This window comes from Triturus cristatus, chromosome 6 (genome assembly GCF_964204655.1).
Source record: "Triturus cristatus chromosome 6, aTriCri1.1, whole genome shotgun sequence".
In the NCBI taxonomy this organism is placed as follows: Eukaryota; Metazoa; Chordata; class Amphibia; order Caudata; family Salamandridae; genus Triturus; species Triturus cristatus.
The window spans coordinates 1722174735-1722189941 of NC_140589.1; the positions used below are offsets into that span (position 1 = coordinate 1722174735).

Sequence of the window (15207 nt, forward strand, 5' to 3'; positions counted from 1 at the left end):
AAACACCATACTGAACTGGCCATGCTGATAGAGGAGCTCAATCAAGACGCCCTCTTTCTAACAGAGACATGGCTTCAGCTAGAAACTGATCCTGCAATAACATGGGCCACCCCCCAAGGCTATACTATTAAACATTTGGATCGCAAGACTGGCAGAGGTGGAGGGCTGGCTATTATCTATAGGGACAACTTTAGATGCCGCATCACTCCCTCCCCCATGCCAGCCTGTGAGAACCTACATTTCACTCTTGAGTTCTCCCCATCCACTACTTTCTCCGGTATCCTAGTCTATCGACCACCTGGCACCCTCAACAACTTTATCACTAACATGACCGATTTAGCTGCCAACCTAGTGCTCACCTCGGCAAATTTCACCCTGCTGGGCGATCTTAATTTACACCTAGATGAGCCACTTGATTCAACAGCCAATAGTCTTCGAACAAACTTTCAGTCCATTGACCTGGCTCAGAAAGGCTTTCAATCAACGCATGTTAAGAGACATCTCCTAGATCACATCTACAGCAATCTAGATAGCTTAACCGTCGAGGCTCCAGTACCACTATCCTGGACCGATCATTTTTTAGTACCTTTTACATGGTCCACTTGCTCCCCCCCCATCTCACAAAATCACAATAAGCAGCGGGGAAGAAAATGGGCCTCCCTCCCACTTTCTAAGTGGAAACTGGCTCTTATAGAACACCTACCCCCAAATGTGACCAATCCCAATACAGCCATTGTCAATTTTGATAACTGGATCTCCAGTTCCCTTGACCTAGTCCTACCAGAGGAATCTTTGCACTTAATAAACAGAGCCAAAGTGGCCCCCTGGTACTCCCCGACTCTCAGGACTATGAAGCAATCTTGCCGCAAACTAGAGAGAGCCTGGAGACAAGATTACTCACAATCAAAGCAATTTGAGTATAGAGCCGCAATAAAGCTCTATAAAAATCAAATAAAATCTGCGCAAGGCCATTTTTATGAAGCCAAAATCAATCTAGCTGCAAACTCCCCCAAAGAAATTTTTAAAATAGCCAAATCTTTAATTTCTCCCCCTCCCCCCGAGCGTCTGTCACCTGACGGCGCACAAACCCGTTGCAATAATTTAGCCACTTTCTTCTCCCAGAAGATCCAGGCCATCTATTCTTCATTTTCTACTGGCAGTGGGGACATGGACCACACCACCACTACAGATTCTGACTTCTTAGCCCCCAGCTCACTGGATGAATTCCCCCTCCTAGATTCCGACACTTTAGACAGAATGCTTCTTAAAGTCATCTCGGGATCCCCCAATGACCCAGCACCCCCGCAAACTCTCAATAAGGTGATGGACATCATCCGCCCTGTCATTCTGGATGTCCTTAATGCTTCCATCTCCTCTAACTCCGTCCCAGCACCATGGAAATGTGCGATGGTTAGGGCCCTTTTGAAAAAACCCACCTTGGACCAGAACAACTTGGCCAATTTCCGCCCCATTTCCCTACTTCCCTGGATGAGCAAACTGCTTGAAAGGCACATCAATAATATCTTAGTGGACTACTTAGAATCAAATAGTCTGCTATGCGCCTCTCAGACGGGTTTCCGCCCGCAGCATGGAACTGAAACTGCTCTCCTAGCAGTGACGGAAGAAACTAGATTGGTGCTGGACCGGGGAGGAAAAGCAGCCATCATACTACTCGACCTCAGTGCCGCGTTCGACACTGTCAACCATGCCACACTGCTACACCGTCTGAAAGGCATGGGCGTGTCGGGCGCGGCCCTGGAGTGGCTGACCTCCTTCCTGGACGAGCGCTTCTTCCAGGTGTTTGAGGGCAAAGCAGTCTCCCCTAAGCAACCACTTAGATGTGGGGTTCCTCAGGGCTCCTCCCTGAGCCCCACACTTTTTAATGTCTATATGCGTCCTCTAGCGGAGATAGTCCAGCCCTTTGGCGTGCGTATTGTCACCTACGCGGACGACACCCAGTTGGTGGTCTCTCTGGACCACACTGAGGAGCCGTCCAACACCCTGGGCCTCTGTCTAGAGGCCGTTGCTAAGTGGATGCAATCGTCCTGTCTCAAACTTAACGGGGAGAAGACAGAGATTATGCTATTGGGTAACCCTTCTCCGACCATTTTGACATCAATTTGGCCCACCTGCCTTGGTGCTCCCCCCCCTCCCAAACCGTAGATAAAGAGTCTGGGAATCTGGCTGGATAAAGCGCTGGACTTCTCGGTCCAGGCTACCAAAACTGCCTCCACGTGTGTCGGCCTAATGAAAATGCTCCGCAAAGTACTCCCTCTGCTTCCTTTCCAGGCGAGGAGAATCATGGTTCAGGCCCTGATACTCTCCCGCCTGGACTATGGAAACGCGCTATATCTGGGTGCCCCGGCTTCAGTGACCAACAGGCTCCAAGTCACGCAAAACTGCGCCGCCCGATTATTATTCAACATCCCCCGCTGGCAGTCAGCCAAGAAAGCTCTAAAAGAATTGCACTGGCTCCCGATGGCTGCTAGAGCACAGTTTAAGGCTGTGTGCATTGTGCACAAATCTTTCCATCGAACAGGCCCTGCCATCCTGTCCCCCTTAGTTGTGCCCTACGCTCCATCCAGAGCCCTTCGCTCGGGATCATTGCACCTAGTTACCACTTCTAAAATCAACAAAGCACGTTGGGGCGGCCGTTCCTTCTCCCATACTGCTGCAAGACTTTGGAACTCCCTCCCCTTAGCCCTCAGAGAAAATAATAACCGGCTGGCTTTTAGGAAAGCTTTGAAAACCCACCTGTTTGCAAAAACGTGCTAGTCTCACCGTGCGGCCCGCCACAGTGATCAATTAAAGCGCTGCGAGGCCTCCGGGTAATCTATGCGCTATATAAATATAATTTTTCATTTCATTTCATTTTGCCATAGATTATATTGTTAAACTTTTCATTGACTCTTGCAATCAAATTGCATTGCTTTCTATTTCACTTCTGTGGATTTAGGATGTGCAGAACCATTGACTAAATCTATTTCCTGATTATGAACTAGTGGCATTGGCCTTTTCTTGGGCACACAAGCAAGTAAAAAACAAAACAAAAAAAAACACCTTCAAATTTCAAAAGCTTTTGTATGTGGCAGTGGTGTCTGCAATACTAAGAACGGATCCAAATAGTGTACACTAACCTGGATGGCTCTTCCACTGGCAGATATGAATGCCTCCACTGTAGTTGTGTAGTCTCCACCTGCAAATTTCTCTTTCTCAGTCTTCCTTCCTTTTACAACAGGGATTGCTAGGAGTTCTTCATACACACGTGCATACAGGTCAAGGATCTGCAGAACCTTTAAGCAATGCAATAATGTTTAATTATAACAATCGGTTACATCTTCAATCAAATCAACAATTTATTCTCAACAATATTTACACATTGCTGTATTGTATTATTTTGTATAGTACTTGGGCTGCACAATGGCCGCTTTGATGAGCAAAAGGGGCTCTGAGGGGAGAGGATATGTTAACAGAGGGGTTCAGAAGATGAATAGGAGGCACAAAAAAGCACAGAAAAGTACAGTGTTCTTGGAATAATATACAGTCCACTGGAACTTACTCTAGCCATGTCCAGGGTAAAGATGTAAAGAAATGTTTACACATGGATGAGCCTTGGTGCTGTATAGATCTACCACAGATGGACAGCTATTCAGTTTTGGGAGGACAACCTCAAGCATTTGGAAGAGCGAGAGGGGACAGAGAAGGTAAAGATGTGAATGATCACAGAGAGCGTTGTAGACTATACACATAATCTTGCATTAATTAGTTTAGACAGTAGAAAACGTCAAGGTTTGGGGGCTTCTGCGATATGATCTATTTTTCTAAACTGAGCAGGGCAAGGACCACATGGTTTTGGGGGCACTGTAAATTGTTCAGCAATTTATCAGTAAGAAGCAAAGAAATAGTGCAACAGTAGATCTGAAACAAGACCGGTCTGCAAGCTGTAGGGCAATCCTATGGGACGTCAGTAGCTGAAGAGGTTATAGGACAGTGGTGTCAAAAGATAAAACTGAGATTTTGTATCTACAGCCACTTGCAGCATGAAGAAGAGGTCAGTACTTAAAGTTGTTGGAAGGTTTAAGACATATTACTTGGGGTTACACTAGTGACGATGGCCCCTATGGCTGTTAGAAATGGGGTTGGGGGGTGTCATGACCAAAGGCATTCAGACAGATGGTTTTTGCTTACCCAGCACTATGACAATAGACAATATACCTCAATGAGCCTAAGGTGTAGCCGGGTGTCGTCTACGAACATAAGAAAGATTATTTCATAAATATAAAGCAGGTGTTTGCAGTCATAAAAGTGCTGAAAAGAGTTGGTAACAGGACCAATCCCTGTTGCCCCCCAGGGTTACCTTGGTCCTCAGATAAAACAGGAAGGGTGCAAACAATGAGGAGCTGTGTGGTTATCTGATCAATCCTTCAGATGTTGAAGAAAGATACTGGGGTCAACTTGGTCCAAGATACAGAACAAATAAATCTTGATCAACACACTCATTAAGCATTGGCTGCTGCCTACCTAACTTAACCCTTTGAGGTTCATGAATGTGCTTTCAGTACAATTTTGAGCAAGAAGCTGGACTGATAATAACATAATGAACTGTTCAGTTTTGGGAATACAGAGAACTGTGTGCTTTGCCCACATAAGGTTCGGGAAAGGTCTGAAGCTTCACAGGAGCTTGCACTAGACTACCTGTTGATTGACAGATGAGTCAGTCGGCCAATGCAAGCCAGTCTGCTGCTACTGATACCATAGCTCTAAGTGGGCATAAACCTTTATACTGTTTACTCACTAAACATAATGAATTCACGATCATGTGTCTGTGTGTGATCATTCACTTCTTTACCTTTTTAATCTCCTCCAAGTCTTCCAGATGCCCAAGGTTGGAAACAGTAAATTCTTTGGCTGGAGCAAACTCAAAATATGTGACCAAGTGTTCTGATGCGCCTGATGGGCTGGTACAATGAGTGATCAGTATTTACAAAGAGCGCATATCTGAGACTTCTGATATAATGGTTTTCTTCTGAAAAGGTGGCTAATTGAAGTACTAAGACATTTGCTGTACTGCTTCCAATTCTTAATCAACTGAAAACAAATAAGAACTTCTAGTAAACAATTTACAAGCTTATCTCTCAAACTAACACCTCACTACATATATTCACATAAGATTTAGCAACACTAATCTTAATTTTTCAAATGTTCGTTTCCTCTCAACCGGTGCAGGTTACTTTAGTAAAGGGAGGACTTTAAAACATACTAGAATTATCACCTTTGAATTTCTTGGTCAACTGCACACGCATAATGTTTTCTTGAAACTGTTTACCCAATAAAGTTTGACAGCGACCTTGCTCTAATTTGTTAAAACCATGGCATCAAGACCCTAAATTTCACCAATTGATTGAAAGTAGAATGGTTAATACTTGCTCTCATTTTTAAGTGTTGCCTACACAGCTTGTGCTGTGCTTGAGAAGGAAAATGCCACTTACCCAGTTTGCATCTGTTCTTGGCATATTGAGCTGTAGAGTCATATGCTGAGCATAGATCACCATCTAGTGTTGGGTACGGATGTTTGCACTTTGTTTTTCTTCGAAGAAGTCTTTCCAGTCACTAGGTAGGTGACGTCTCCTTTCGGTGATCGTGCGCATGGACATCGACTACATTGTTAGATTGTTTTCCCGCAGAGGGTGATAATGGAGTTAGTAAGAGTTGTAAAAGGAGATGTTCATGAATGCATGTATCTAAGTAAGATGTTACTGCAACAGGTATAGGTACCCGGGAAGGCGGGTGGGCGCATATGACTCTACAGCTCTATATGCCAAGACAGATTTATACTGGGTAAGTAGCATTTTCCGTTTGTGGCATATGGGCTGTAGATCATATGCTGTGCATAGACTACATAGCAGTTATCTCCCAAAGCGGTGGCTAACCTCTATCTGTTGCAGTGGTTTGAAATAGTGTACGTAAAACTGCCTGGCCCACTCTAGCTTGTTTTCTTGCCAACACATCTACACAATAGTGTTTTGTGAATGTGTGAGGTGTAGACCATTAGGCAGCTTTGAATAGGTCATCTATGGGTATATTTCCTAAGAATGCCATAGAAGCCCCCAGTTTGAGTGTAGTGTGTGCTCTAGGGGAAACTGTTAACATTTGTTTTGCTTTTGCATAGCATATTTGAATGCACTTGATTATCCACCTTGCAATTCCTGATTTTGATATGGGATTGCCTTTGTGTGGTGGAGCAAAAGCAACAAAAAGTTGATTTGTGTTGCAGAAAGGTTTTGTCCCTTCTATGTAATAAAGCAATGCTCTCTTCACATCTAATGAGTGTAGGGCACGTTCTGTCACTGAATCTGGTTGAGGGAAGAACACTGGTAACTCAACAGATTGATTGATATGAAAAGCAGAAATGACTTTAGGAAGGAATTTAGGATTAGTCCTAAGAACCACTTTATTTTGGTGCATTTGTAAAAAGGGTTCTTCTATAGTTAAGCCTGAAGCTCACCCAATTTTCTGAGTGATGTGATAGCCATGAGGAAAGCAGTTTTCCATGTGAGAAATTGCAGTTCACATTTCTGCAATGGCTAAAAGGGTGGACCTATTAGTCTGGTGAGAACAATGTTGAGATTCAAAACTGGAGCAGGTGGACGTCTCGGGGGAATGACTCTTGAGTCCCTCCATAAAGGCTTTGATAACAGGCACTCTAACAAGAGATAGATGTTGTCTATTCTGGAGGTAGGCAGCTATTGCAGCAAGATGTAATCGTATGGAAGTGTACGCTAAATTGGACCGTTGTAGATGAAACAAATAATGTTTTGTACAGAAGCATCGAGCAGGTTGTTGTAGTTATTACAGTATATTACAAACCGCTTCCCCTTTGCTCCATAGCAGGCCCTTGTAGTAGGACGTCTAGCCACTTTGATAATATTCATGCAGTCTGGCGGTAGATTAAGATAGCCAAACTCTAAGACTTCAGGAGTCAGATCGCCAGATTGAGTTGACTGGGGTCCAGATGTCTTGTCTCCATGGCTCTGTGTGAGAAGATTGGGTGTAAGACATAGTTTTTGGTGATGAACTACTGAGTTCAAATAGGGTTATGAACCAAGGTTGCTGTGCCCATGTGGGAGCAACTAGGATTAGTGTCGGGACGCTTGTTTGAGTTTCTAAACCACAAATGGAATGAGTGGGAGAGGCGGAAAAGCATGAGCAAATATCCCTGACCAATTCATACCTAGTGCATTGCCTTTGGACAATGGGTGTGGATACCTGGATGCTAAGTTTGGGCATTTTGCGTTTTGGTATGTGGCGAACAGGTCTATGTGAGGGACTCCCCAACGTTGAAAGCATGGAAGGAGGACCTGAGGGTAGAGTTCCCATTCGTATATTTGCTGTCTCTGCCTGCGGAGGAGCTCTGCAATCTGGTTGTTGACTCCTGGGAAATGTTCCACTAGAAGATAAAGTTTGTGCTGAATAGCCCACCTCCAGATGTCTTGGGCCAAGCAGGACAGTTGGAGAGAGTGTGTCCCCTCCTGGTTTTGAATGTAATGCACAGCTGTCGTGTTGTCTGTAGGAATTAGGACAGCTTTGCCCTCTAGATGAGTTTGAAACTCCTTGAGTGCTAGGAATATTGTAAGCAGCTCTAGGTGATTGATGTGGAGCAACTTCTGTGGTTGGCTCCACAAGCCTTGTACTGTGTGCTGTTGTAGATGAGCTCCCCAGCCAGTGAGGGACGCGTCCGCTGTTAGTACTATCTGTGGAACCGGGTCTATGAACGGCCGTCCTTTTGATAAATTGTGTGTGTTACACCACTGCAAAGAGAGTGAATATGCTACTTACCAGTATGCATCTGTTCTTGGCATGTAGGGCTGCTGACATTCATATCTGTGCATAGATCGCCGCCTAGTGTTGGGTCCGGATGTTTGCACGTTGTTGTCCTGGAAGAGTCTTCGAAGTATCCTGAGATAGGTGACTCCTCCCCTGGACCACAGTGCGCATGGGCATCCTCTCCATCCTCAGATTGTTTTTCGCCATTGTGGCAGTGATGGAGTAGATACAGAAAGTGATGACCATGCTATACAGTAATTCTGAGAGCTGCAGCTGCTACAGGCGCCGGGGAGGAGGGTGGGCGATATGAATGTCAGCAGCCCTACATGCCAAGAACAGATGCATACTGGTAAGTAGCATATTCAGTTCGAGGCATGTGGGCTGCTGAATTCATATCTGTGCATAGAATACATAGCAGTACCTCCTATTAGCGGCGGCCACCAGTGCCAGCTGCAGCGGTCTGAAACAGAGTTTTGAGAACAGCCTGTCCTACAGCTGCCTGCTGTTTTGAGTGTACATCTACACAATAGTGTTTGGTAAATGTATGTATAGTGGACCATGTGGCTGCTCTACATATATCCTGTAAAGGAATGTTTCCCAGGAAAGCCATGGACGCCCCTAACTTACGTGTTGAGTGGGCTCGTGGGGGAATCGTCAATGTGCGTTTAGACTTTTGATAGCAAATCTGAATACATTTAACGATCCATCTGGCTATACCTGCTTTGGAGATGGCGTTGCCTTTGTGTTGTGGAGAAAAGGCAACGAAAAGTTGTTTTGTCTTCCTAAAGTCTTTAGTTCTGTCTATATAGTACAGGAGGGCTCTTTTTACATCTAGTGTATGGAGCATTCTTTCAGCAACATTTTGTGGATTCTGAAAGAAAACAGGCAGTTCAATAGTTTGATTCATGTGGAACTGCGATATTACTTTAGGCATGAATTTGGGGTTGGTACGTAGTACGACCCTGTTTGCGTGAACCTGTATTAATGGCTCTTGAATGGTTAGTGCCTGGAGTTCACTAACTCTCCTTAACGAAGTGATTGACACTAGGAAAGCTACCTTCCAGGTGAGGAATTGAATCTCACATGAGTGGAGAGGTTCGAAGGGTGGACCCATCAGTCGGGTGAGGACCAAGTTGAGGTTCCACACCGGTGCTGGTGGGTGTCTTGGGGGAATTACTCGTTTAAGTCCCTCCAAGAAAGCTTTGATGGCAGGCACTCTGAATAAAGAGAGGTGCTGCCTGTTCTGGAGATAGGCTGCTATTGCGGTCAAATGGATACGTATTGAGGTGTATGCCAGATTGCATCGGTATAGGTGTAAGAGGTAACAAATAATGTTTTGAATGGATGCGTCTAGCGGGTTAATGTCATTGTTGCAATAAATGACAAACCTCTTCCATTTAGCTGCATAGCAAGCTCTGGTAGTGGGGCTCCTGGCCTCCTTAATGATCTGCATACAGTCAGGTGGCAGGTTTAGGTAGCCAAACTCTAAGACTTCAGGAGCCAGATTGCCAGGTTCAGCTGTTGCGGATCTGGGTGCTGAATTTCGCCATGGTTCTGCGTTAAGAGTGCAGGTTTGATCCACAGCCTTTGATGTGGCACCACGGAAAGTTCTAGGAAGGTGGTGTACCATGGCTGGCGCGCCCATGTGGGAGCAACTAGGATGAGTGTCAGTGAGTGCTGTCGCAGTTTGCGTGCCACCAGCGGTATTAATGGCGCTGGGGGAAAAGCGTACGCACATCTGCCGGACCAGTTCATCCATATCGCATTGCCCTGCGACTGTGGGTGTGGGACCCTGGCGGCAAAGCTTTGGCATTTTGCGTTTGTTTGTGGCGAATAGGTCTATCTCTGGATGACCCCACTGTTGGAAGTACGGTTGGAGTACTGACGGGTGTAGCTCCCACTCGTGCATCTGGTGGCTGTGTCTGCTGAGCAGATCCGCCATCTGATTGTCCTTGCCGGGGAGGTGTTCCGCAATGAGGAACATGTTCCTCTGAATGGCCCACTTCCACATGCTCTGAGCCAGATGAGACAACTGTGGAGAGTGTGTTCCTCCCTGCTTTTGTATGTAGTACATGGCAGTCATGTTGTCCGTCCAGATCAACACGACTTTGTAGCACAGGTGTACTTTGAATGCCTTCATTGCCAGGAAGATTGCCATCAGTTCCAGAAGGTTGATGTGCATCTTCTTTTGTTGTATTGTCCATAGTCCCTGCACTGTGTAATTGAGTACATGAGCTCCCCATCCCTGGAGAGACGCGTCCGCCGTCAGTATTATTTGTGGAACAGGCTCTTGGAACGGTCGGCCCTTGCAAAGGTTTTGTGGATTCCACCAATGCAGAGAGTTGTATGACGACCGCTCACCAACACTAGGTCTTTTAATTGCCCGTTAGCCTGATTCCATTGACGTGCCAAGCACTCCTGAAGCGGGCGCATATGTAGTCTCGCGTGTGGGACTATGAAAATGCAGGATGCCATCATGCCTATCAACTGCATGAACACTCGCGCAGGAAGGGAGTGTTGTGGTTTGAACTTTGAGATCAGCATTTGCATGCTGTTGATCCTCACTAAATTTGGCTGAGCTGTGGCTGCCAGAGTGTCTATGGTGGCACCCAGGTACTGTTGTACGTGTGCGGGTTGAAGATGTGATTTTGGGTAATTTAGTGAGAATCCCCGACTGTGAAGAAGGTGAATGGTGAGGGACATGTGGCTGGCACATTGCTGGGCTGACTTTGCCTGAACAAGCCAGTCGTCCAGGTAAGGGTAGACGTGAATGTGTTGTCTCCGTAGATGTGCAGCCACTGTAGCTAGGCACTTGGTGAAAACTCTGGGTGCTGTTGTCACACCGAAGGGGAGGACTTTGAATTGGTAGTGCTGCCCCTGAATAGTGAACCGGAGATATTTCCTGTGTGATGGGTGTATGGGGATGTGGAAGTACGCATCTTTGAGGTCTAGTGTGGCTAGGAAGTCTCCCTGTCTGAGCAGCGGGAGAACCTGCTGTAGGGTGAGCATATGGAAATGCTCTGAGAGAATGTAGTGGTTGAGGGGTCTCAGGTCTAGTATAGGTCTGAGTGACCCGTCCTTTTTTGGTATTAAGAAGTACAGAGAGTACACCCCTGTCCCTTGCTGGTGGACGGGCACGACCTCTAATGCACCTTTTTGCAGCATACTTAGCACTTCCTGCTGCAATAATGCTAAGTGCTCTGAGGACATAGGACGGTGCTTTGGCGGTATTGTGGGTGGAGTGGAGGTTAATTCGAGACAGTAACCGTGTTGGATAACATCCCTGACCCACCTGTCCGTGGTGATGGTATTCCACGTGGACAGGAACCGCTGGAGTCTCCCCCCGACAGGTGTTATGTGGTCGGGGGGAAGGGAGAGGGTGTCACTGTTTGTTCTTGGGTGAGGACCTGGTGTTGCCGTAACCGCGTCCTCTGCCCTTGGTGCTGGAACCACGATATCCACCTCTGGTGTTTTTATCGTAGTTACTCTGTGTGCCCCCTTTATTGTATGTTTGCTGTGACCCCTGTCCTCTAGCTGCTCCCCTGTTTCCGGGGCGACGAAAGGAGCCACTACGAAATGTCTGCGTTTGCAGAGCCCCCATTGACTTTGCAGTGTCTGTGTCCTTTTTGATCTTTTCTAGGGTGGTGTCAACTTCTGGTCCGAATAAATAGTCGGGGTTGACAGGCTGATTGAGGATGTTATTTTGAACCTCAGGTTTGAATCTGGAGATTCTTAACCAAGCGTGTCGTCGTAGCATGACGCTGGTGTTTATTGCCCTCGCAGCTGTGTCGGCGGCATCCAGTGCACACTTAATGGATGCGTTTGTGAGAAGTTGTCCCTCTCTGATGAGGAGCTCCGCTGCCTCTTTGTACTCGTCTGGTAGATGTTGGAGTAGTGACTCCAACGTGTCATAGTGTGAGCGATCGTAGCGAGCTAGGAGCACATGTGTATTGGCAATGCGCCAGATGTTTGCTGCCTGGGCTGCAATCCTTTTGCCGGATGTCTCTAGCACCTTGGACTCCTTGTCCGGGGGAGGAGCATCACCAGTTGTCTGCGAGTGCGCTCGTTTGCGAGCGTTAGCAACAACAATGGAGTCCAGGGGTAACTGGCCTCTAATGTACATAGGGTCCCCGGGCGCAGGCTTGTACTTTTTCTGGATCCTGGGGTTTATTACCCGTGCCCTGGTTGTTTCCTTGAAAATGTCCTTTGCTGGCTTGAGGACACCTTTTAACATGGGTAGAGTCTTGACAGTCCTCTCTGAGGAGGCGAAAGTGTCCACTAAGAAATCATCCTCAATTGTGTCGAGTGGAGTTGCACTCCATGATTGGCTGCGGCACGTTCAATGAGGGCATTGAAGGCAGCAGTGTCCTTTGTGGGAGATGTTTTGGCGCCATAAAGCTGCGTGTCCTGGGTATCTGTAGTGGCACCTGGGTCTGCAGGGTCATCCCAAGCTTGATCTGGGTCCTGCTGCTCCTCAGGATCTATATCCCTGGGGTAGGTGGTGTCATCACCCATGTAATCCTCCATTGCGTCCGTGTCGGAGGGCGTCGGAGAAAAGGACTGAGGATCTGGATAGGAGGTGTGGAGGCGTTCATATAGAACTGGCTCATATTCTGCTGGCAGTTTTTGCTTTAGAGGGATTCTGTAAGAGTCCAAAGCCTGGTCGGAAGTGACCTTCCGTTTTCGGAACATGAGCCTGCCGGTGTCGGCGTCGATGAATTGGGACGGTGAAGGCCCAGTAGGAGAGTGTCCAGTAGATGGGGACCTTGTCTGGGTGACACGTGTTCGGATCTCGAATAGTTTTGGCGCTGTGGACGGCGGCAAACCAAAAGTGATGTTGGTTGGTGCCGAAGGTGCCTTTGGAGCCTTTTTCGGCTTGGAGCCAGACGTGGACTGGAGGGCTGCCTGTTCTCTGATACGTTGCAAGGACGCTGCAACTTGTCGCACTGAGAACGCCGAAGGTTCTTTGGTGCCGAGTGGTTCTGTCGAGGTAGGCGTGGACTTCTTCGGAGCCACAGGGTCATCGAGTCGAGGAGAGGTAGTAGCGGTCGACGGCGTCGATGACTGGACCGTAGTCGCTGCCTTTGAAGTGGATTCCGATGGAGCGGCCATTTTAACCTTGGGGGTCGGGGCCGATTGCTTCGGTGCCAGGGGCCGAGGTGCTTTGGTGGTACCGATGGCCTTCCTTTTTGGATCGGTGCCGACATCCGCTGCAGCGAGTTCGGCGCCGAAATCCCTCTTGGTGCGTTCGGAGCCGATGGTTTTGGCTGGAGTGGAGGTCTTCGAGCCGACCAGTGCCAGTTTCACTTTCGGTTTCTGTTGAACCGGTGCGACGATTGGTTTCGGTTTCGTTGAAGGGAAACCAGTCTTTTTCGGTAATAATGGCTCTCGCTGGATGTTCGAGGCCGGGCCAGAGGGCGGGGCCGAAGAACTGCGGGATTGATCTCGGGTAAGGCCCGAAGGCGATCCCTCGACCGGAGCCGTAGATTGACGCACTTTAATAGCCTCCGTTTGGACGGGTAGGCCCTGCTCTTCACCAGAGCTATCTTCTTCGGCCCCGAAGGCCTCATCGTAGTCCCCTACCTCATCGTCGGCTTCTTCCCTGTGAAAAAGCTCTTCATCTGCGTCTTCCGATCGGGAATCGTGTTCGGAAGCGGGGCTGGAGTGTATGTTTTCCACGCTTTCAACATCTTCGTCCTCGGTGCTGAAGATGTTGGTCGGGGCCGGTGCCGATTGCTGCGCTTCTAATCTCGCTGCTCGTCGATTCCGGAGAGTCTTCTTGGATCGGAACCGGGCACAGGCCATACATTTCGATTCGTCGTGATCCGGAGAGAGGCACTTGTTGCACACCGGGTGGACGTCGATATGTGGTTATTTGGCGTGGCAAACAGGACACCGTTTGAATGGGGTCCTCGATTCCATCGTCGATGTAGGGTCTATGGTCGGATTAAACGGATCCGAAAGCAGTTGATAAGGTTGCTAAACTAGCAAGTAAGCTGTCGATACCGAGCGGGAACAGTCCGACGAAAACTAAAGGCCTTTTGGCCTGAAACTAAATTTTCCTAACTTGAGTCAAGATAAGCACATCCGAACCCAATGGAGGAAAAAAACAATCTGAGGTTGGAGAGGATGCCCATGCGCACTGTGGTCCAGGGGAGGAGTCACCTATCTCAGGATACTTCGAAGACTCTTCCAGGACAACAACGTGCAAATATCCGGACCCAACACTAGGCGGCGATCTATGCACAGATATGAATTCAGCAGCCCATATGCCTCGAACCGAGGAGTACGGCTGCTTACCAACACTAGATCGGCTAATAGACCTTGAGACTGGTTCCACTGACTGGCTAAGCATTCTTGAAGTGGACACATGAGCAATCTGACATGGGGAACGATCATGATGCAGGATGACATCATTCCAGGTAGCTGCATGTAAGTTGAAGCTGGAATCCAATGGTTGGGTTGAAAGCGGAGAACTAAAACCAGAATATTTTGAATTCTGGCTGAGCTGGGAAAAGCAAGAGTTTTTTCAGTATCTATTGTGGCTCCTAGGTAGTCCTTTGTATTGGTTGGTTGGAGATGTGACTTTGGCACATTGATTGTGCACCCTAGTTGATGAAGTAGCCAAATTGTCTTGAAAGTGTGCAGCAGACATTGTTGGTACGTGTTGGCTTTGATGAACCAATCGTCTAAGTATGGGAAGACGTAGATTTTATTTATAAAGTTTTATATAGCGCGAACATGACCCACGAGGGTATCAGAGGGCTTTACAATACACCATAGCTGAGCAATTAGATGGTTGAGATAGTATATTTATATATATACGTTCGGTGTTCACCATTCAATACAAAAGAGGTAGTTAGGAATATACGGTTAGCATAGGGGACTAGTAACCATCAAGGAATGATCCAGGAGGGAATCAGAGCGCTTTACAATACACAGTTATTACATATTAGGTGGTTGAGGTAGTATACATACATTCGTTATTCGTCATTCAATACAAAAGGAGGTAGACAGTAGTATAAGGGTTGCATAGGTGACTGGTAGTCATCATATAGTTTAAGTCTTAGTATGTGAATTTGTTTATTAGGAGTCGTTTTACTTTTTTTAAAGGAAATAAGGGAAGAAATTCCGCGTACCACTGGAGGTAGGGAATTCCAGATCTTCGGAGCGATCCCTGAGAATGCTCTGCAACCGGTTCTCTTTTTGTGGAATGATTGTGGTTTCAGTAGTAGTGAACTTCGTAATTGTCTGCATCCTGTTGATCGTTCTAGCTTACGTGCTAAGTAACTGAGGGTATTGCTATGCAGGGCTTTGTGGGTCATGCAGGCGATCTTTAGGTGTATTCTTGCCTCGTAGGGTAGCCAGTTCAGAGCTTTCAAA

The 15207-nt window shown here is 47.2% G+C and overlaps 1 protein-coding gene across 2 annotated transcripts in view; it reads right to left on the reverse strand.

Moving 5' to 3' along the window:
• EPRS1 (glutamyl-prolyl-tRNA synthetase 1) overlaps positions 1-15207 on the reverse strand; it is a 483086-nt gene that overhangs the window by 118956 nt on the left and 348923 nt on the right. For both annotated transcript variants that reach the window (XM_085612943.1, XM_085612942.1), the window contains one exon: positions 3138-3293. In XM_085612943.1, coding sequence (XP_085469069.1) covers positions 3138-3293 — 156 coding nt within the window. The remainder of the gene's footprint in view (positions 1-3137; positions 3294-15207) is intronic.